Below are 25421 nucleotides of genomic sequence, written 5' to 3'. Positions count from 1 at the left end.
GCTTCATAGATTTCTTTATTTAAGATAATTGATATAAACAGCTATGATCACATATCCGAACATTGTTTTTATAAAACACACGTGCAAATAAGTTTATATATATACCCTTTTCTTATCAAGTAGTAATTTAATCGATTATACCACATACGTCCCGATTGTATAAACCCATTTAGAAATCTTTGTGATTTAATGGAATATATTCCCTTGGGTTTTGCATTAGATGCTTATGATACCTTAACCCTTCAGGTATATTCATATATATATATATCACTATTAAGTGATCCATACAGATAAGTAGTAACAACATCCATGAGATGCATTTAAATAACTACCAGGTTGATTAAGTATCTAATAAGTAATTATATTCATTATAGGAGGATAAGTTTTTCTCCTAATTCATTTCTGGTCTTTGTGGGAAATCTTGAGTTACAAGTCTAGTTTTGCCTTGTAACTTCATTTGCACATTTCTTTTCGGATAAAAATTCATTTGTATCCCATTGTTTCACATCTTTAAAAGTGATAACGATTGATCCAAAAACTTTTCTTTTATTGAGCGATTCTAATTCAGCTCGTATTGCTCCTTTCCGTTGAGTTCAATCACGTCTATTTTGATATTCAATGACAGATTTTGGTTCCAGATCATCATCTTTATTCATGATGTCATTGTAACATTATATGAAAATATCTCATCAAGATTTTTCATTTCATTTCAGTTTCATAATATTGCATAATTTATTGCAATTTATGTATTTACATTTATCAATATCCTCTGCAGAAGGAGTATTGATTTGTGGTTCTTGTTGAACACTTTCTTTTACCTCATTATCAGCTGATTTTCTTGTTCGAGGATTTTTATCTTTGGAACTAATTGGTCTCCCACGTTTCTGCCGTAGCAAAGACTCATGAGTGACATTATTGCCAGCTTTTGTAATTTCAATTCTAGCTGAAGCATTTACTGCTGGTATATATGATTTAAATATATCTTATGATTGAAGATGTTTCATATCTAACATATATTTCAATCTTTCTTTGAGGAACCATTTGTTGTGGTTGTTCAATTAAAAATACACTGCACAACCAAATGTTCTAAGATGGAAAATATTTGGTCTCCATCAAAATTAAGTTGGTAATGGAGAATATTTATAACTTGCACTTGATTTAATGCGAATTAATGTCACATCATGTAAATTTACATGTCCCCATATAAATATTGAGAGTTTTGTACTCATTTCTAATTGTCTAGGTATTAGCTGTAAGCGTTTATCTATTGATTCAGCGAAATCAATTTTGTGTATGCACATGAGCAACTGGATGTTCAACAACAATCCTTGTAGACATATAATAATCATTAAAAGCTTGAGATGTTAACTCACCAGCATTATCAAGTCTCATCCTTTTAATGGTGTAATCAGAATAATGTGTTCTTAATTTAATAATTTGTGCAAGAAACTTTGCAAATGCCATATTATGACTTGATAACACACAAACATGAGACCATGCGTTAGATGCGTCTATTAGAAAAATGGTCCACATGATGGATGAATTGGTCCATATATATACCCTTGAATTCTTTCAAGAAACATTGGTGATTATTTCTCAACGTGCTTTTCATTAATCGCCATATGTGATTTTCATTAATCACCATATGTGTTTTTCGTTAATCACTATATGTGATTTTCATTAATCACCATATGTGCTTTTCATCATATATCATTTTTACCATATGCGCTTTTAATCATATGTGCTGCGCTTTTCGTCATATGCGCTTTTCATTATATGCGCTTTTAATTATATGCGATGCGCTTTTCATCATATGCGCTTTTTATCATATGCGCTTTTAATCATATGCGCTATTTATCATATGCGCTTTTAATCCTATGCGATTTTCAGTGCTACATAGATATTTCTCATTTTCGATTATCATTGACTGATAATCATATCCATTATGATATATATCAGAGAAACTTAACAAATTTCTCTTTGATTTGGGAGAAAACAAGACATTGTTTACCAAAAAATTCGTACCATTTGGTAATATGAAATTTTGCCTTTTTCGTTTTTTATATCAAGTTTGCAAGAGCTGATATAGTATTTATAATTCATTCATTTGATTTAAATCAATGAAATATTTCTTAGATTTGATCATAGTGTGTATGTTACTACTATCTGCAATACATAGGTCTTTACCATTTAATTGATGTTGTATTTCTGCAGGATTCATACTAAAACTTCAAATAAGATAAGCAAATAATGAGTTATATTTCAGCAAGATAATCAAATTATATTACCTGCAAACAAGTTATAATCTGAAGTACATAAAAGATAACACTTAATAAAACATATGCGTTATGGTCTAAAACCATTTATTTATGAGTGACATAAAAAACTAGGCATCTTAGAAAATTCAAACCATTCAAGTCTCAAGGTAGCTCAGGCTTAATTTAATCAAGATTTGTCAACAGATTCACTCTCGTTTTCTTTTCTTTTGGGACTTATTTGTAGAGCTAAACAAGATGTTCATGTATTCAAGAAATACTAGACTGATGATCCACGTTACCAGATCATTAATAAGAATCTCCGAAATTCTTATAAGAGCGTCTACTAATATCTTTAATTTTATTCTTTCATGGATCACCGTTATTATTATTATTATTATTTTTTTTTGATAATTAATATCGTATCTATCTTTGAGTATTTTCCATAATACACTTGGATTTTCGATCATATAATATGTAGATTCTAAGGACTCGTCAATATGTTTGCTAAGAAAAATACTTACTATTGCTTTCTCTTGTTCGGAATAATTGTTATTTTCATTCAGGGTTTCTAAAATACCGTTTGATTCGAGATGTTTTTCTACATTCATAACCCATGTTAAGTAGTTGTTCTCACTTGTTCTAAATGAGCAAATTTAAGTCTTTTCAAATTCGACATTTTCTATTATCAAAAAGATGAATAACATAAATCATAATCATAATCAACTTCTATTCATAAACAAATAATAAAATGAAATTAGAATCATTTTAAATTCATAAGTAGCAAACAACAGAATAATGGTATGATTACAAATAATAAAACCACAAGGGCATGATAGAATATAGGTTCACCCGGTGGTATATTAGCAACAATGATGATAGTTAATATGACCAATACAATAGGAAAAATCATCCTTGTGTGAATCATTTTTACAAAAAATTTTTGAGAGTAGTAATCTGAAAAATGAAGATTGATTTGTGAAAATGTGAAAACGGAGATGTTTATTTTATATTTGAAAAATATAGTTGTTGTAACATCGTCAGTTGACGTTAACAACCGTTATGTATATATGACCGTTGTAACGTCGTTAGTTGACGTTAACGAATAAAGTCACTATATCAAAACGCGTATGAGTAATATAAAGGACAAGATTTTTTTTTTCTTATTTTAACTTTTAAGATTTACTTTTAATAAAAATACAAACTACTTTTTCTTATTTTAACTTTTAAGATTTAATTTTAATAAAAATACAAACTACTTTTCTTATTTTAACTTTTAAGATTTACTTTTAATAAAAATACAAACTACTTTTTCTTATTTTAACTTTTAAGATTTACTTTTAATAAAAATACAAACTATTTTTTCTTATTTTAACTTTTAAGATTTACTTTTAATAAAAATACAAACTATTTTTTCTTATTTTAACTTTTAAGATTTACTTTTAAGAATAAACATTAGTATGCATGAAATAAATAATGATTAATTGCATAAGTAATCATAAATGTTAGATAACATATAAAGACCCCATCGTATTCGTATTGATCGGAATTAATCTCGACCCATGGTACCGTGTTGTCAAATGACGTGTTGCGTACATAAAGTACCGTGTTGTCAAATGACGTGTTGCGTACAATCATGAGGTCTTATTAACATAAATATAAATATTAGTGAAGTTAATAAGAGTTAGATTACAGAAAATATAATTCAGGCGGTATAACCGACCATATATAACTTAAATAACATAAATATAAATGTTAGTGAAGTTAATGAAAGTTAGATTACAGAAATATAATTCAGGCGGTATAACCGACCATATATAACTTAAATAACATAAATATAAATGTTAGTGAAGTTAATAAAAGTTAGATTACAGAAATATAATTCAGGCGGTATAACCGACCATATATAACTTAAATAACATAAATATAAATGTTAGTGAAGTTAATAAAAGTTAGATAATTTCTTACCTTGATTAGTGACGTGTGCTTGCTTAGATAAACCTTGATTATACGGAGCACTTCGTGCTGATAACGTGTTATATTTCAGTAGGCTTATAACTACCTTTAGTGGCCTGGTTCAATATATTCAAATTGAAAGAACCAATAAAAGAGAGATGTGTTTTAGAAGATATAGGAGAGAAAGAGGTTGAAGAGAGGTGTGATGTATTTAATGTATATGTGTGTTTTTGTAACTTACATTATGCACATATATATAGTACAAATTTTACTATCCATATTTGACTAATTACCATTCATATTTAACTACTAAATTTACAACAATTTCAGGTATTTTGACATACAAATTCATTTTAACTAGGATTTTTCCTTTCCTTAGGACATTATGATGCCTAACATTGAACTCAATATCTAATTTCATTGTCACACACTAAAATTGAATGACATAATTGCAAAAATGGTCACTGTGGTTTGTTAAAAATTGCATGTTTAGTCATTTTTTTTTTTTTTTTTGCACTTTTAGTCACTATGGTTTTTTAAAAATTACAAATTTAGTCACTGAAAGTCACGGACGTGAATTAGGGCCGTTAAGACACATCATGTGCTTGTCACGTGAGGGGTATTTTCGTCCAATCAACTATTCCCTTTTCTTATACGTGCTAGTCACGTGCTTCTTTCTCTCTTTCCTCTCAAATGTTCTAACACTTCGAATTCCGTTCCACAAATCCCTAAATCATTAAAACCTAATTTTCTAACACCGATCAAAATCAAACTTAAATTGTAACACCGATCAAAATCATCGAACCATAATTTCACAAACAGAATGGAGAGTCCCACACGTGCTAGATTGTATACGATTCGAGACACAGATGAAGCTGATATTGGTTTGGTTTACGGGCACAATTCCACTTTATTTACGATAAAAAGCTGCACCATGGTGGCTATTTTTCAGATGCACCTGGAAGGAAATACTTAAATGGTAAGATTAATTATGTGGATTGCATCGATAGTGACACATTTTCTCTGAATGAAGCTTATGATATGATTGAAGATTTAGGTTACCCTGGTATGAGTATAATTATTTTCCATTTCTTGAGACCAGCCTGTTATTACTATGCTAGAATATGTTAGGGAATATCTGATGAAACGAATTGTGAAAGTGAAGAATGTTATTGCAAAAACTGATGGTCCACTAACCCCATCTGCAACAAAAGTATTTGAACTTATTAAGAAAAAAACTTCTAAGTACAAAGTATTATGGAATGGTAGTACCAAATATCAGGTAAATGATGCTCATGGAGATCAGTGTGTTGTTGATGTTGCACAAAGAACATGTGGCTGTAAGAGATGGCAGTTAACAGGTATGGCTTGTAAGCATGATGTTGCCACTTTTTGGAACATGGAAAAGAATAATCAAGATGTTGGGGTACCTGAGGTGTGAAGATCGCTCCAAATCCATATGGACGAACACGTCATTCATCGATTTCATTGCGAGGTATTTGACCTCTATGTGATACATTTTGTAACATTGTATTCGTTTGAAAAGGTATTTCATAAATGAATATATAAATTCCAGGTTTTTAACATCTGATGATTTCTACGTATAGACAATCACCATTTAAATGGTTTACAATAATACATCTGTTGACAATACAGTCAAAATAAGATACATGGTAATGGTTTGGTGAATGCAAGTTTCTTGTAAATAGCATGTATGACTCCAAGCACATATCTTGTATCACGTATAAGCAAACAGCGGAAGACTTCTAGGGAACCTGAGAATAAACATGCTAGCAAGTGTCAACACAAAGGTTGGTGAGTTCATAGTTTTAATGTTTCGTATAATCTGTATATAAAGGTGGATCACAAGATTTCAGTTGTTTCATCCAGAAACGTTTATCAAAATATTCTACAAGATTGAGCACCCTGGTAACTAAACTTAACGTATATATAATCTGTACCCTTTGTATAATCATCTTAATAATACACGCAAACCAACGTGTACGCTTCTCAAATATCATACGTCCGTTAAAAGGCTAGTGCTCTAGCTCGGACGGGGATATCAAGCCCTATGGATCCATATACTACTACTCGCGCCCACCAGTTCTTATAACTGGCAGTTACTAGTTACCAAAGCTAAGGGATTTTCGGTTCAAACTCGGTGTAGAATTTAGTATGTACTTGTATCCATTGCGTTTAAAATAAAGTGCATGTATTCTCAGCCCAAAAATATAGATTGCAAAAGCAATTAAAAAGGGAGCAATGAAACTCACGCATATAAATATTGTATTTTCAGTATTTATAAACAGTCGCATGTATTCTCAGCCCAAAAATATATTGAGTAAAAGGGATCATATGAAACTCACTCAAATCAGTTTTAGTTTTTGTATTCATTTTATAAAACAGCGCATGTATTCTCAGCCCAAAAATATATTGAGTAAAAGGGATCATATGAAACTCACTCAAATCAGTTTTAGTTTTTGTATTCATTTTATAAAACAGCGCATGTATTCTCAGCCCAAAAATATGTATAAAAAGGGATCAATGAAACTCACACATATAAATATTGTATATCGGTTAATAAAACATTTGCATGTATTCTCAGCCCAAAAATATATTGAGTAAAAGGGATCATATGAAACTCACTCAAATCAGTTTTAGTTTTTGTATTCATTTTATAAAACAGCGCATGTATTCTCAGCCCAAAAATATGTATAAAAAGGGATCAATGAAACTCACAGTTTAATATTGATATACAATATTGCAGGAAAGCACGTAGACGCATCGGAGATGATAAACACGAGGTTTGATTCACAAAAATACCCCCGAACATTACCCATAATTTCCTTGGCAATAACCCATATTTTCCTTAGCTCTAGCTCGCTCGGAAACTCGTTTTGAAAATTACTTGGACAGCACTCCGTCGTAATATTTTTTGTACATTATTATTTTTGTATCGCAAAAATAATAACACTAATAATAATAAAAAAAAAATAAGATTAATAATAATCTTATTAATAATAATAATAATAATAATAATAATAATAATAATAATAATAAAAATAATAATAAATAATATTACGGAGTATATATATATTTGTGTATGTGTGTGATTTAAATCGAGCGAAAACACTGAAATTTATAGATGTGGCCTGAAATCTGGAGTCATGCGACTCGCATGGAAATGGCCTTCTGGCCATGCGACTCGCATGAGGACCAGGGACAGCTCACATTGTTTTGGCTCCTAGCTTGTCGACATAATATAAAATAAATATAAATATATAAATAATTAATATAATTATTTATATATTATATTTTATTCTTGTGCATAGTAGACTAGATATTTTTGGTCCGCTGCGTCGGGCGTTTCTTCTTGACTCGGGTTCCGGTTCCGGATTTTCAGACGTCCTTGCGTACTATTTTATATCGTGTACTTTGCGTTCCGCAACTTGTACTCTTGTCATTTTTAGACGTTCTTCATCAATAATTTGAACCTTTTTAATTGTATCTTGTACATTTGAGCATTTTGGACCTTTCCGTCTTCAATTCTTCGTTTTCGCCTTTTGTCTTCGCACTTATTAAATATAAACGAATATTACTTGAATATGGAACAATTACAACTAAAATCCTGTCTTTCTTGGGGGATAATGCTATGAAATATATGTTCCTTTTTAGCCTTATCAATAGCCTTAAATTATCCCTTAATTATATCACTCAAAGTGTATCTTAAACTTTCGAGTGTTTTGGTCATTTACTTCTATAAATCATCGTCTCGCTATTTGTTAAAATACATTTTTATAATAGTGTTTTACTGTAGCAAAGTTACTGTAGCAAAGTCAAATTTTACTGTAGCAATTCACTGTAGCAAAGTCAATTTCACTGTAGCAAATAGTGATTTCCGAAAACACTGTAGCATTTTGAGTAATGTGGCAATTTGAAAACACTGTAACAAATTAGTGTTTAACTGGTTCATCTTAAACGCTTTAGTTAACTTATCTAAATATCAATTGAATCAATAAACGAATGTTACTATCGTTTATTATATATATGTATATATCTTTTTAATATACATAAATCAGTTTTTAAATACACATTGGAAGTTATTTATAAATAAATTTTAATAATAAATATTTCAACTTATCATATACATTCAAATAGATATTTAAACCAATAAGTTTAATGTACGGTATCAAACAATTAATACATTGTTACCTTTTCATGTTATAGTATATATGTATCTATTTACATATAATTGTTCGCGAATCGTCGAAAACAACCGAAGGGTATTTAAATATATAAAAGTAATTCAAAAATTTTGAGATTCAGTTTTACAGACTTTGCTTATCGTGTCGGAAATGTTAATCATACAAAGATTAAGTTTAAATTTAGTCGAAATTTCTGGGTCATCACATGAGGTTTGGATGGATCAAGTGTATTTGTTGGATACTTGGATTGCTACATATAATTATACAATCACTCCAGTAAATGGGAGATCCAAGTGGGAGAAATCAAATGGACAAGAAGCTACTCTAACTGCACCAATTAGAAGGGCAACAACTGGTAGACCTAAGAAGAACAGGAGAAAAGAGATGGATGAGAAAGACAATTTGAGTGAAGGTGGGAAGCTAACAAGAAAGGGAAAGAGTTTGAGTTGTGGCAAATGTAAGGGTTATGGGCATAATCGTAGAACATGTACAGTTACTCCAGCTAATGATGGTGCAAGTACAAGCAAGCAAACCAAAAGAAAGAAAGATGATGGTGTGGCTGCAAGCAAGAAGAAGTCAAAAAAAGGTGGAAATTAGTTTGTTAGTTAACATGTAATCTGTTATGGTATCTGTCTTTTGAACATGTGTGATTGGTAACTCTATTTGGTACTTGTTATGGTCTTTTGATCCAAGTGTATTATGTTATTGTCTTTTGAACTTATTAGCATGTAATTGTATTGTTATTTGTGTTTTAAACTAATGTAATGTTATGTGTCTTTTGAAATTATGATAAGTGAACTCTTGAACTGCATATTGAACATTTGTCAAACAATACAAAACAAAACATCATGTGTTTCAAACACTAGAACGGAACTGCATTTTTCATTAAACCTGATTTAACTTCATACATTACAATCAGAACACAAAGTCATCAGTACATTGTTATTATTACATTCTAAAACACTACGATTTTACAACTTCATAGATTACAAACAGCAACCAACTTAAAATCAACATCATCTTGTTTCTCCATTCTCTATATTCAACATTTATCAATTGTTGTTCAATAGGAACTCTCAGAATTGGTTGATCAACCCATAAAAAAAATCTACAGTCGTAATTCTGAGAAAAACCAAAAAAAAATATATTCAATTTAAAACGCAAATTGACGAACAAAAGAAATTAGATTGGAATTTCACTTTACCTGGTTTCCACATCTCAAGAAACGTCGACCTGGATTACGCCATGTAGTTGAATATAGAAGTACGGCTTGAAGACCACAATTGCATTGAACCATCGTTACGATTTGTAGACCTGTATGAAATTAGGGTTTCAATTGTAAAAGGGAGAAGACCAACATGTTATATAGAGGGAAAGAGAGAAAGAAGCACGTGACTAGCACGTATAAGAAAAGGGAATAGTTGATTGGACGAAAATACCCCTCACGTAACAAGCACATGATGTGTCTTAACGGCCCTAATTCACGTCCGTGACTTTCAGTGACTAAATTGTAATTTTTAAAAACTACAGTGACTAAAAGTGCAAAAAAAAAACCATAGTGACTAAAATGTAATTTTTGACAAACCACAGTGACAATTTTTGCAATTATGTCAAATTGAATACTGAAGTTAACAGTGAGAAAATTGTTCGGTATCTAATTTAAATATTTAATATTATCTAATTAATTTAAAATTATTTTATTTATTATTTACTTTATTCAAATAACAAAAATATATATAAAATATATGAAATGATAATTATCATGATTTACTAAAAAAAATTGGCCCAAAGTTTCTAAAAAATTCGGCCCATTTTGGCCTAGTTAAATTGGATTAAATTTATAATGATTTAATAAAATTAATACTTCGTAAAACATATCAATCGTATCATCTCTCTCCCTTCTTTCTTCTCGTTTTCCTCTCCTTCGTTTCTCCTTCTTCATTTTATAAACCTGCAATAGTCTTCTGCTACAATTTAAAGGAAGTAAAAAAGAGTAGGAATAAAAGAGGAAGAAGAATAAAGAAAAAGAATAAAAAGAAGAAGAAAGGGAAATAAAGAAAAAAACCCACCGTAATTCAACGTCACATAGCCGACTGTGTAGGGCAACGGTGAGAGTCGACGCCGATTTAGCGCTGACACGGAGTCGACAACGCCGAACTCTCCGACGTCGAACTCTCCGACGTCGAACTCTCCGACGTCGGATTGATTTAACACCCAAAAAATTTTGCGACTCCGAGTGCTCTTACAATCTTTGTACATGTTTCACATATTAATTTAAACTAACAGTTATTAAACTATATAACAATGATTGTTCTAAAGTTCTCGTGATATGATCCTGACGAGCAAAAAGGTTTACACGTTGTTGCGAGAAATGATTACGATGGCTCGCGAGTGATTGCAGATCTGATTTGTTATGTCTTAAATATTATTTCAGTAATTTATAACTACAACTAGTTGTGGAGCCCTCGCTTCGCGCCGGGGGCTCCGTTTTGAATGCGAGTTAAAAAAAAGTCTTTCCTTTTGTGGATCTATTTTGTAAAAAAGAATTTTTTTCGACATCTAACATTGAAGGGTTGTTCCTTTTGTGAAAGTTGCTTCTTTTAGCGTTAAAGTTAGTTGATATATTTTGTAAAAAAAAATATTTTTCGACGTCTTTTGGTAGCATTGAAGGATTGTTCCTTTTAAGAAAGTTGCTTCTTTTATCGTTGGAGACAAAAAAAAAAAAAGTAGCACACTAGTGGCCTATGTGGGTCCTACTGTTTGAGCGCAGTGTAGAAGCCGGTAAAGCGTGGTGGATGTTTTTGGTGTTAGTGATGGGATAAATAATAATTTATAATATATGTATAAAGTAGGGGGTTCGATTTGTATTTTAATGAAAGTTAGGGGGTTAGTTTGTAAAAAATAAAAAATCGTTATATTGGTAATATAATAATAACTATTGAAATGACCCGTGAAATCACGAGTTTGTTTAAACGAAACAGTTTAATGATATGTTTTAGGTATTAAGTGAATGTAAATGCTAAAGTCATTTAGTTTGATAACCCGTGAAACTATAGATTCCGACTAAGAAACTTGGTCAGTATAAATGAACTACATTTATTCTCCCACCACCTTGTTCCAATTTTCATCACAATTATTATTTTTTTGTCATAAAAGCTACATTATAACATTTTATTTAGACATGTATTTCGCATACATATGTAACGTAATTAATTCCGTAAAGATGATCCAGTTTTGAATAATAATAATAATATAATAATAATAAAGTTTGCTCTAAAATTGAGTATTTATATTTATAATAATAATTATTAATAATAACAAATGTCGCTTTAATTTTATTTTTAAAAAAACTAAAATACAATTATTATATGAAGGTTGTACAATATGCTTCAAAGTTTGTACATGTGTTAATGAGATGTTTTATCATAAAGTTATATATATATGTTTCAAATATTGTACATATGGTCATGGTAGTGTTTTACCATAAGGTTGTACATATTGCTTCAAATATTGTACATATGGTAATGAGGGTATTTTATCATAAAATTGTACATAATGCTTTATATATTATACAATTAACATGTTAATAATTTTATTTAAAATAATTAATTATTTTAATGACATCATCAAGTTAGTTACTATAAATAAATATTTTTTTAATTATAAAATATTTAGGATTAATGACATCATCTAAGTGACCTAGATTTTTTTCTTTTTATTTTTGATTTTTCTTAACAAAAGAATTAGCTTAATAATGGCATCATTATTTTAGCATTTTAATAGAAACTATAGATGATAATAATAATAATAATAATAATAATAATAATAATAATAATAATAATAATAATAACAATAATAATTGATATTTAATAATTTATAGTAATTAAAAATTATTAAATTAGTTAGCCAATCATAAATGGCATAAGTGGCGTCGACTTACACCAATTAGAGTATAGGTAATTTCAGTAAATTATAATTACAATATATTAATGAAAATGATAATGATAATAATAATAATAATAATAATAATAATAATAATAATAATAATAATAATAATAATAATAATATTTAATAATTTATAGGAATTAAAAATATTAAATTAGTTAGCCAATCATAAATCGTTGACTTACAACAATTAGAAAAAGGTAAATAAAATAATGAAAGTTTAAATTTATTATTTTGAAATGCTACAATTACTAAGTTATTATTAGTATTAGTATTATTAGTATACATTTCTATTCGTAATTAGATGAATAACTACTTTGGTGATCTCCTGAGTATATCATCATGATGTTATTTTTTTTTTTTTTTTTTTTCCTTCAACTCACATTAGTTTTATTAAGATTTACAATATTATTAGTATTAGTATTTACAATAAAATTTTACAATATGACGCGGGATCCTCACCAAAGATAGTTAGTGAAATCCAAGTGAAGTCCTTCGAGTGGGTTAAAAACCGTTCAAGAAAATCTTTCGTTCCTTGACACCAATGGCTCGTGTCTCCGACATCATCAAACATAGTAGGCGTGAATTTTGACCCGGGTTGAATCATGTAATTGTAGTATTCATCTTATCGTGTCAAACTTAGCTCCTCGTGTATTATACTTGTAATTCTCGTGAGTAATGGTAGCTATTTCGGCTACCTTACACCCTATTGTACATTTTTTCCTAGTTAATATAATTTGCCTTTAAAAAAAAAAGTATATATTTCTATTAGCGATTAGATGAATAGTTATTTTTATGATTCATGAGGATATTATCATGATGTCATAATTTTTTTTATTTTCCTTCAACTCACATTAGTTTTATTAAGATTTACAATATGAGTACATCTTCTAACATAAATTTATTTACAACACTATATAACTTTTTTATAACAATTATAACTATATATATTTATCGCTAATTTGCGTATCGTAGTTAGACATTATTAAAATTTTATTTAAAGTATAGAGTTAAATCAATTCTCGCGGTAATGCACGGACACTTCTTATTCGTTAGTAATATTATTATGATGACAATAATAATTATAAGGATTCTATGAATTCTATACAAAAACTAAAAAACTAGTATTTTTAAATTACTTTTTTAAAAGCAAATAATTTATTCAATCAATAATACAGAGTTGTACAATGTGAGAGTATTACAGTTCCAAGTCCGAAATTCAATCCGACTATCTAGATACAAACTGTGAGAAAGAGTATAACAGTACAACGAAAACAATGTTTGGTATAGAGCTGGATGTATGTTTAGTTGCAGAACTTAACCAATTCCTTTTTTCCATATTATGTTGACATGATAAACATCATAAGCCTCTGGGTTTGAGATCCATGTAAGCTATTCGAGTCCCCCTTTTATCCAACGATTTGATATTCACACAAAACTTTTAATTTGAATTTCATTTACAATTGAGGCACAATTTGATTCCTCTTTACCTAATGTGACCGCGTTCCTATTCTTCCATATCGAATAACGGTATCCATTCCGTGGCTCGCCATAATAGTCTATCATGATTAGTCTTCAAACTCGGATCACTGCCTTTAAAAGAGTCATTCACATTAGTGTCATTCAAGCCATTTATGTCTCTCACCATTTGTGAATTTTTAACCAAACGCCAGCTGCGATTTTACATGAAAATAAGACATGATTCAATGATTCAAGGTCATCTGGGGGCAACAAAGCAAATGAAGATTAATGCCTCGTTTATCAAACTTGATTCTAACTGGGAGTCTATTCAATCATGATTGCCAAATGAAGATACCAATTTTTTTGTGGGAGTACGTTATTTATTTAAGTTTGGATTGTATGATGAGGAACCGAGCTTGTTATATCATCTGTAATTGATCTGAGAAGTTTTGTTTTGAAGATGCCACTTAAGTCGAGTTTTCATATACATGAATTAGTTTCTTTGCCAGAATTGGCTTGCTCCAATTCCAATTTATAACTATGTCATGATCCAACCAATTTACTCTTTCGAAACCGTCCCTTGTTTGTGACTCTAGACAATATAATCTGAAGTATCTATCCATAAGAATGCCATTTCCAAGTCATGGGTCGTGCCAGAAAAGTGTATCTCTTACTTTACTTATAGCCTTGACAAAAGAGTTGAGAATTCACACCCTAAATTATTTAGGGGGTGTGCAACATTTATAATGTCAAACCAAACACGGCCAACAAGTTTTTAGAGGATCGGTTATTTAGATGACCCAAACCCCCATCCAAGCCGTATAAACTTTTGATAACCCGAACCCATAAAGCGATTTGTTCATTATAAAACCGCCACCAACATTTACCAATCAAGGCTAGCTTTTTATTTTTGAGTGACCCAATATTAAGGCCACCCAATTCATAAGGTAATAAAACCGTGTCCTATTTTACCCATGTCATTTCCCAAAATAAAGTACGATGCAAACCTTGTAACACTCTTAAACTGATTTTCGATTATTAAGGGATAAATTACACAAATAAATATCATGTATATCTAATAATTAATTAATCCCAACATTAAAATGACTCACGGTAATACATATAAAATTAACGATAATTATAAAGGTTGTTGTTAAGGTGCTTTTAAAAGTATTAACGTAAAAGTCATGTTATTTAATTTAAGTGACAGCTAAAGAATTATACTCGATATTTTATGCATGACTTCCTCCATTAGAAAAATAAATAAAAAAGGTTAGTAAAAAATGGATGAAGAGGTATACCAAAGTAATTTATAAGTAATAAATGGATGAAAAGTACTAAAAAAAAGGAAAAAGAAAATGAAAATTTACAAGTCAAGTCAATTTGTGAAAAGAATAGACATAAACACCAAGTGTATGCACGTGTTTTTTCCAAATAAACTAATCTGTACATATACATACACTAGGACTATGATGGTAAATGCAAATGATCTATTGATTTTCTGTTCTTCCATATATACATACATAAATACACTCAACACAATTGACGGGTTCACAATTCAGTCGGATGAGAGGAGTGGTAAAAAACCTTCTTAAATTTGTTTATTTCTATGTTTTTCTTAGGTTCTTTAGTTCATGTACGTTTTCGGTTGTCTTATTTTGTTATGAGTGTATTTGGTTGGTGTTAATAATGTGGCTCGGTTGGAGTTAGAGTCGACTTGTGACGTTTACTAACTTCGAGCCAGTCCAGTTTCTTTCTTTGTTTGTACCGGTTTGAATCTTCATTTTTCGATGAAGGTCCCGTTTTATATATTTTTCGATGAAGGTCCCCATTTTATACAGTTTTCGTTATTTTTGCAAAAAAAAATAAAAAAATAAAAAAATAAAATAGAAAAAATGAAAACGGGTTCAATTTCGACTCCAGTGAACCAGGTGGTTCGACCCAATTCGATAAATGACAAAAACCAATTTACAAAGAATCAGTAACCTTGATTGTTCCGCCCGGTTGAACTAGTTGATAAACATTGGGTTCAACCGATGTCCAAAATCAATTCTTACAAGAATCATCAAATTAACCTGTTTTGCATGTGCTACCTAATTTGTCACATGAGGACATCCAATGATCCAAAACATCAATATCATCATCTGTGACAATTAACCTTATATATACCTACACTTTATAAACATAACAGTCGTGCAATATTCAAACTTCAACCATCAACAATCAACATCAACAATCATCATAATATGACAATTCAAAAGATGTTACTAATAGAAAAAGGTTCCATTACAAATTTCAATTTGGGGGACCAATGCAAAGCAGGAGTTAATTACAAAAATGGTTGTGACAATGAAATAGGAAAAAAAGAAAAACACACACAAAAGGAGAAGCCTTTCAAAGTGCTCTCTTCACTTTATTGTACTTGATAGAAATATTTTCATAAATGTGAAGCACAACTCCTGATATCCTTTGCTTTCCCATCCATTCTTCCTATCTTACTCATCAACAGCCAATGGAACAGATTCAGCCTATAAAAAAAAAAGATAATGTTAAATAGTTAAGTATGAATCAACTTGGTTACTAATTAATAAAGAGTTGATTAAGTATGAATCCAAATGATATTAGTCTAACAAACAAACTTACCAATTTGCGGTACTTAAGAGCATAGAACATTTCAAGATAACGACGGATCTCAAGCCTGTCAAGCTTCGAAACATGCTTCCAAAATCCGTAAACTCCAGCAAGAGTCAACAACCGATCCGAGTAGATCTGCCATGTGTACCTATCATATTCGACAAAACAAATACATATTGTATTGTATTGTAACACACACTAAAACACATAGTCAACTCAACAGTAACCCGGAGATGACATCATGCTGGCATCATCATCCACTACATTTTTTCTCGTTTTTAGCCTTTTATAAATAAAATATTCTCCCCACCGGCAACACTTGGGCTTCCTACCCCGTTTATGTACTAAAGTACCCCTTAAAAGGATAATGGTTTTGCCTTGTGAAAAAAAAAAAAAAAAAAAAAAGATTATGTTTTTCTTACTTCTCTTGGATACGTTGCAGGCCGCCTTTGGAAATGGCCTCCCAATGAGACGGGTCTTTCGTACTTTTCTCAAAGAAGTTGATAAGCAGCTCGGTGATCTGGTCACCATGATACGGGTCAATATGGAAACCCGATTTACCATGAACAATGATTTCAGCCGGGCCACCATGAAGCGTTGCAAAAGTGGGCAAACCGCAAGTCATGGCTTCCACAACCGTCAACCCGAACGCTTCGTAAAACGCAGGCTGAATAAACGCTCCCCGTGTGTCAGCAATCACACGGTACAACTCACCGTTCCTCACTCGGTTCATCTGCGACGAAATCCATCTAAATTGACCGTTGAGCTTATAAGTTTCGATCAAATCGTACATCTTCTTCATTTGTGCTTGTTCTTCAAGATCTTTCGATTCCTTCCTTCGGTCACCACCTACTACAACAAGGTTGACCAGTTCACGAAGCTTGTCACACTTCGCATACCATTCAACTAACCCCGTTAAATTCTTCACATTATCCAATCTCGCCATTGTGAATAAAATCGGCTTATTTTTGTCTTTCAACACACACCTGTAACATCCATTCAAATGTGATAGTTAGACCTTATAAAATACAACCTAATAAAAATTTATAAAGATCAAGACTTATTAATCCATACAAGTGTTCTTCATTCTCAACAGAGCTAAAGAGAAGTTCGTCGATTTCTGGGTGGAGTGCGGTGAGCCGTCGTTCTTTCTCGGTGTACGAAAAGTAGATACCCATATCGGCACCTGGTGAAACGATATTAAACTTCGGGTCAAAAACATCAATTCCATGAACCACCCTGTACAATCCAGGCATTGTGAAGGCTGTATGACTCTCATACTGTCCAACAGTGTCCTTGCTGATATCACAAACATAAACTCTCAATTAATTTTATTTTAAAAAAAGGAAATTGGTAAAAATTTCAATCAAATATGATGAAACTTGAAACTCTGTATACCTTCCAGCAATTTCTTGAAAAGTACTAGTGATGATAAAGTCGGTATGATTCATGGCGATAAGATCAGCAGTAAACTGACTCGAGAAATGATACTTCTCCTCAAAGTTCTTCCAGTAGATATCAGAATCAGGGTACTTAGTTTTTTCCAAGGCATGAGCAATGGTGCACTGCAAGTATCAAAATTTTTAACGACCGTTAGTGCAAGGGACTATCTCAGTAAAATTTGAATACCACAAGGACTATCCATATAAAAAAAAGCTTAGGGACTAAACCAACAATTTTATGCAAACCACAAGGACTATCTCAGTAATTATGTCTAGCACAAACCTGAGTGACACCCAACTTGTGAGCTAGCAAAGATGCAACAAGGTTTCCCTCACTGTAATTTCCAATGATCAAATCGGGTTTTGCCGTAAGCTCTGCTGTAACTTCTTTCGCAACATCCTAACGAAATACGATAAACTATTAATTAACGTCTATATGTAACAACGAAACTGTCGATAAAAGGGTAAAGACGTAATACTACCTCGGTGAATGTCTCGATGTAGGGCCACACATCAAAACGAGAGATCCACTTACGAAGAATTCCCTTTTCTGTCCTAAACGGAACTCTAAGAATATGAGAGTGTTCTGCTCCAAACACTTTTTCAAGACGCTGCCCACACGTGGTCCCTACCGCATCAGGAAGAAGCCTAGTCACCTGCTCATAAGTCATAACCAACATTATAAGCTAAAAATTAAATAAAACAACTTAGGATGTCATTAGCAAGGTTGTAAAAGTCGCGAGTCGGAGACGCATCGGTCGAGACATAAAAAGGACGTGTCGGCCAAGTCGGGGACGCATCGGTGACGCATCGGTCGTTGACCAACGTTGGCTTTATTAATAATTTCTTGAATATATATTTATATATGTATAAAATAGTTGATTCTGTACCATAAATTTCTTAAGTAAGAACTTGAATTTAAATACAATCAAACTTCAAACTCAATTAATGTTACTGAGTACATAATCAGTTAGGACACAGAGAAAAGGGCGGCTCAAAAAATGAAAACAAACCCTAATTTTAGAAACATATCACATCTTAAAGAAAATTTGACTGATTTTGACCGTTTTTGACCAACTTTGACCGAACTTTTAGCCTTGACCGTCTTTTGAGTCGTTTTCAAAAAAGGGGACGGAGAACCCAAAAAAACGACGCATCGGTCGACGCGTCGGCCAAGTCGGCCGACTTTTACAACACTGGTCATTAGTGTGCTTAAATGTGTTGTACATGGTGGTTAAGTTTGACTTTTGAAGTGACAGTTATTGATATTTACAATACATTTAAGCACGTTAATGTTTGAACAGTCATATAAATATTAATGTTTTGAAAAGCGGCTTACAATGAGAATACGAGGAGTAATATCAAGTCCTTGTTGCTTAATCCTCTTAATCATCTCACGTTCCAACGCAGGAACTTGATCAAGAATGTAAACAACTTGACCACCGGTATCGGGATACCCCAAAACGTTTTCTTGAGCGAAATAACCGTGCGGTGAAAGAATCACGACGTTGAAAACCATAGGGATTCGTCCAAGAAACTTCTCTAAAGTACAAGCATCAGGAGCTTCTAGAAGGTCTAAAAGCATATGAATCATTTCCATCACACCTTCTGCCTTATCACCCCAACCTCTCTCCAATCCGATTTCTTGAAATTTATGTTCGAATACAGAGTATGGAGTTGATGCATCAAGTGTCGAGAGGTACTCGGATGCTTTTCGTAGTACGGATTGGAGAGAATTCAGGTTTTGGATTCTGTCATTCAGCATCATTGTCTGCACATTATCATACAACTCAATCATATTAGTACATAACTTCTACAGTTTTTCTTATTAAGTCTGAATATATATATATATATATATATATATATATATATATATATATATATATACCGTCTCTCTAATTACATGATTATGTCCAGTTATATACTCCGTAATAAGTTTCTGTTTGTTGTTGTATGTGTTGAACATCAAAATAAAAACAAACAAACAATCACATTTCATTTTTTTAAGAGCAAGTTGTCGGCATCAACCGGGGAACTTAACCGCCTTCGCGATCATTTGCCACGCACCACGCACGCACACTTTCGAGAGGAAATCCGAATCGCATTGCATGAACCCGAACCCGATTCTTAAACCATCCTGAGGGGCAGGTGGACCAGGTTTGAATCCTGAATGGATCCGGGAAAAAAAACCCCTCAGGCTCAACCTGGATCTCCATATTTCAGGCAGATTAATTAAGAGGGTGAGTTGAGCGAGGCTCAAACCCATGACCTCAACCCTAGCCCCAAACACAAGGAATGGGGATACCACTCGCCTAAAAGTGTGGTGAGGTCTCCTTATAATATTTTGTCATTATGTCGAAATCAAACTGGGCCTAATTGACCATTGAGCCTTTAGCCAGCATTACATAAGTACTAAGTAGCGTTACATAAGTACTAAGTAGCCCATCAACCAACATGACTCTCAAAAATTTGTAAGTCCATGTTCGAGAAATAAATATCGACCCTTCGTGAAATTATCTTATGCCCAATTAAAAGACAATATTACTAAAATGTTATCAGTATAAATAGAATAGAAAAAACAAGTTATCATTTTTTTCGAGATCATTGAATCAAATTGACTTCGAACCCGGGGTAATTTGTGTCGAAGGAAGAAAAAAACTTTTTTCGGCTGTACGTTCTTTCTACCCTACTTGGACCGATAGCAAAACAAGCATATATAATACTTTTTTAAAAATTGGGTCTTTCAAAATTTCGGGCCCTGTTCGATGGCCTATGTCAATCAACTAATAGATCTGAATTAGGGATGGCAATGGATCGGATATGGATCGGCTGATGCCGTATCCATATTCATATCCATTTAGTTCATGTTCATCCATATCCATATCCATATCCGTTTAATTTCAGCTCATCCATCCATATCCATATCCACTGGATTATGCGGGTTAATGGATATCCGTTGGATGTTAAAAAGAAGTTATAATATTTCCTAATATGCGATGAAAAAAATACGTAGTATAGTGAAAATAAATATAACATGATATAATGAATATTTATATACATGAATGTATAATATTTGTCGAAAATATAACACAATTTGTTAAATTTACTATTAAAAGTAGATTATGAAAAATTAAACATGTAATTTCTATGTTTATTTTATTAAATATACATGTTTTATTGTAATATATCATATTTATTTCATTATAAAGTTGAATGCAAAATGTAAATCTAACGCTAAATGCGTTTTTAATAGTAAATATGTAAGCATAAATATATATTTATGCATTTGTATATGTATTTCCGGTTTTAATGGATATATCCATGGATGAACATATCTATATCCATATCCATTTAAGTTCATCCATATCCGTATCCATATCCATTTAGGTTCATCCATATCCATCATGAAGCGGGTGGATCGAATAGATATCCATTGGATCGGGTGGCCATTGCCATCCCTAATCTGAATCAAGTCTCACCGGAGACAATGTGTATATACTAGGTGTGATTTTGAATATCATCAAACCATACCTTGCCCTTGTAGTTATGGGTACGAAGAAAATCGAGAAGAGGGTGCATGCTATCCTTATCATGAAACATTTTCGCAGAGAGATGTCGATTAAGAAACTCGACCCCGTTACCAATCGACTTAGTAAGCGTTGGCCGGGGAAAAGAAGCCGTAAAAGGCTCAAAATCCAGTTCCAGTACAAAGTTTCCATTGGATCTGCAACCACATTAATCAAAACAATAAGTTTCATCATTAAAAAAGAAAAAACAGAGGTTCTGTTTCTAAGAAACTATAAATGTTTACTTACGTTCCATTAACAAGTTCTTCTTTGAAATGAAGATACTCAGGGACACTTAGTTCCTCAACAACCAGCTGATTCACATTGACTCGGACATATTCCCAGACACCGGGTCTGAGTCGAATCGCGAGTGCAACCCATGGTGGCTGCACAATTGCTTCCTGTTGACCCAAAAAGAACAATCAATAAATGGGTCTAAATTGTAGGTCTTGTTGCTACAACAAATTAGTAAATTCACATGCATCTTGTTGTACAGTTAAATTAAATTAGACATTTTAATATATATCCTATCCCATCCATATACATAAAAGTGAAAACACTTTTAGAAAAATTGTCAAGAAAGATGACATATAAACTTTGAATGTAAAGTGTCCTTATCTTCTGTATCAAAAGCAGTAAATGTAGAACTTTTTGGTAAATGCTAGAACCAAATATGGTTCTCTTTTGAAAAAAATAATGATAATGAAACTTTCAATTAATATATTTATTATTTAGGATTGAAACTTTCACTTAACATTTACTTGTTATTTTCACCCATTTTGATGAAAAATAAATTACTACCTACTAAACCTGCCAATATTTTGACTTGACCACAGTAAGCATGCACCAAATTTCTTTAGCTCTTAAAATTTCTCTCTCATGTGTAGACATCATACCATATTTTTATTTACACGTTATAACCTTAAAAATAAACAAATAAAATTCACATTTTATATTTATATTTTGCAATCTCATGCTCTCATGACATACATTAAAATGCATTTAATAAATTTGTAATCTTTTAAATATCATATTTTCTAATTGATGCATGCATAAAATGGATAAACATTAATTTAATTTATGATTATTTTAATACAAATGAAAACTATATACTCCTATATTTAAAAAAAAAAAAAAATCAACTTTATGAAGTACTGATTAAAGTATATCACGGGACACATTTTTATAATTTATATTTTATTTTATATTTTAATTAAAATTAAATCTTAAAAATAAAATAAAAAACTGGGTTAAACCTGAGTGGATTTGAGAACTTCATAAAAGGGTCCATCATGAAGTTTGGTTTGATCCTCTTGGCATATGGCTTCAAACTCTGCCATCAGTTGATGAGGCTTCAATATTCCTTTTCCATGGCTCTCAATCCTATAATTTATTTATTTCAAATTCACATCACAAATTTATAAATTAATCAAACCAATTAACTAATTATTATTAACAAACTAACATTTTTTTTTAAACATTAAATACCTTGAAAGAACCATGAGGATTTCATTACGATGAGTAACAAGCGTTGAATCAAGACGTTCACGAAGACTATGAACTCGAGTAAAAACACGTTCCGCCATGATTGATTAATCGATCGTCACAAAACACTTAGCTTATAATATCAAACTGCCACACACAAAAATAACAGAGTTTGTAATTACAAGTTTAACTAGATCCATTTTTTTATAAACTTCTTGTAGTGTACGTTTTGTTTATTCATTAGTACAAGGCTACACCCGACATTATTATGTTGTTTCTAGGCACATACAATAAAGTCAAAGGTGTGAATATGAAATATCAACTACTTTTTTTGTAACTCTCGTAAACAAAAGTCTAAAAATATGAAAAAAATGTGAGAAATTTGTTGAAAAGGGTAAAAGTAGGAGCAGAAATTATGGATTGATGATCATTAAAGTAAAACACAAGAAAAAAGTATAATTGACATAAAATGTGACATGATGCAAGTAAAATAGAATGTTATAGAAGGTAGAAAAGTTATCAACATATATGAAATGTATGATACCTCTTTTTTCCAAATAGATTTCAAGAAAATGAAATAATGAGAGATGATAGAATTGAATTGAAATGAATGAGAATAGATGTGAAGAAGAGTGAGATTATATAGGCAAACTAGAAAGTGGAGAAAACACACAACCACCTTTATTTGATTTATTTATTATGTACTTAATCTTTTCTTCTACATTCTACTTTTACTTTTACTAAAACTAAAATAAAATAAAATAAAATAAAAAAAATTACATTTTTTTTCTTGAAAAGCAAGTTGCAAATAATTAACTAAAATAAAGTATGAGTATGAGGGTAATTAGAACTTTAGAGGCACGTACAAATTTGGTTAACACACAAAACTCTTTCTAAAACCAGTGCAACTTTTCTTAACAGGGGTATTCATACATCTCTAAACTTCTAGATTCTCATCAAGGAAAATAGTTTAATGTAGGGTTAAGGCTACTCAAAGTCCATATACTTTTCATTTTGTCCCGATGTAGTCCATATACCCAAAAAAATACTATTATAGTCCATAAACTTTTAAAAAGTGTATCGATGTAGTCCATTGACCTGATAAATAGGTTGATCGATTTTAAACCATTGATCTTCAAAAAAGTATACATTTTTTTGTCCCGATGTAGTCCATATACTTTCAAAAAGTGTATCGATGTAGTCCACATACTTTCAAAAAGTGTATCGATGTAAGCCATAAACTTTCAAAAGTGTATCGATGTAGTCCAAATTTTACCTGTTTAACCGGTAACAGGTTACCTATGGATTACATCGATACACTTTTTAAAAGTTTATGGACTATAATAGTATTTTTTTGGGTATATGGACTACATCGGGACAAAATGAAAAGTATATGGACCTTGAGTAGCCTTAACCCTTTAATGTAATATCTAACTTTGTGTTGTAGCTAATGTGGTAATGGTCTGCTTCTCTTAGCGGAGGTTAGGAGTTCCACTGCCGTGAGGTGCAACATTGCACACAAGGTTGCCCATTTACTCTTAAATTTCACCCAATAGTGTTTTTCACACATCGCGTTGCGGGACAGTGGGGGAGTGGGGATTTTACCGCCCACACCCTCAGTTTGAGCTGGATTTGGTGGCGGGTTATGGAATTTTGGAAGATATACATATGAGTGGTTAAGTCTTCCTCCGAGTCATCCCATAAAAAAATATTAACGCAATACCTTAATTTTATTTCATATTGAGATTGCATAACGATCCACAACAGCGAACAAAAGATAACTTGTTCTCTACTCAAATATATTTCAAGAAAATATTTAGTAAATTTTTTTCTATTAGTTACACATTTCATTTAATAAGTTTTTTTTTTTTTTTTATACCAGATATCAAATCATATTGAATTTTTTATGCTATCTAATGTCATGAGTATTATATTATAAAATATTATATGTATATATAGTGAAAAGATCAAATAAAAATTAAGAATTGACGAAAACTCTGAGAACTGATTAAAAAAACGCGAAGAACACATGCTATGCAAACGCCAATTATCAAATCAACTACACATGCATCAGGCTGCATATGAATAAATTTTTACAATCAATTTCCAGATGCGTTCATTCTATTCGATTCATCAAAATCATGTTCTTTAATGTAAACGCGTCAAATTTTTTAAATTCAATTTACTGATTGAGCGATTGACCACGTTAATTTATTAGTTGTTTTTATTTTGCCACTTTAAACAAGTAAATGATCCTTACGTATCGTTGTAAACTTGAATTTAAGTTCGAACATCTGTAGAATGAGATGTAGAATGATGCAACATCAAATCACGTTCGTTCGAACATTCTGCATTAAGTTCGAACATTTTGCATTAAATTCGAACCTAAATTCGAGCATGTTCTGATGTTGTGTTCGAATACGTTTTTGTTCGAACTCAACTTGCGATTATACAAATTGATTTTGCATTAAG

The 25421-nt window shown here is 31.4% G+C and overlaps 1 protein-coding gene across 1 annotated transcript; it reads right to left on the bottom strand.

The window, feature by feature from the left end:
• Positions 1-16067: 16067 nt before the first annotated feature.
• On the bottom strand, positions 16068-23542 carry LOC139853147 (sucrose synthase-like). Its single transcript, XM_071842523.1, has 13 exons — positions 23494-23542; positions 22953-23096; positions 22721-22847; positions 21714-21865; positions 21430-21622; positions 19238-19669; positions 18381-18554; positions 18182-18298; positions 17855-18021; positions 17531-17755; positions 16879-17442; positions 16466-16604; positions 16068-16350 (listed from the first exon to the last, which is right to left on the bottom strand). The coding sequence occupies exons 2-13, from the start codon at positions 23048-23050 to the stop codon at positions 16318-16320; spliced, it is 2421 nt and encodes an 806-aa protein (XP_071698624.1). The 5' UTR covers positions 23051-23096; positions 23494-23542; the 3' UTR covers positions 16068-16317.
• Positions 23543-25421: the final 1879 nt, after the last annotated feature.

The sequence above is a fragment of the Rutidosis leptorrhynchoides genome, chromosome 6, assembly GCF_046630445.1.
Source record: "Rutidosis leptorrhynchoides isolate AG116_Rl617_1_P2 chromosome 6, CSIRO_AGI_Rlap_v1, whole genome shotgun sequence".
NCBI lineage: Eukaryota > Viridiplantae > Streptophyta > Magnoliopsida > Asterales > Asteraceae > Rutidosis > Rutidosis leptorrhynchoides.
Note: the sequence above shows the minus strand (reverse complement) of the source record. Positions and strands in the feature narration are given on the sequence as shown.

Coding starts and splice junctions, on each gene's coding strand:
- LOC139853147 (XM_071842523.1), bottom strand. CDS start 23,050: ATGGCGGAACGTGTTTTTACTCGAGTTCATAGTCTTCGTGAACGTCTT. Junction 19,670..21,429: donor CCCATAACTACAAGGGCAAG/GTATGGTTTGAT, acceptor GATAATGTGCAG/ACAATGATGCTGAATGACAG. Junction 18,555..19,237: donor TTACTCCTCGTATTCTCATT/GTAAGCCGCTTT, acceptor ACTTATGAGCAG/GTGACTAGGCTTCTTCCTGA.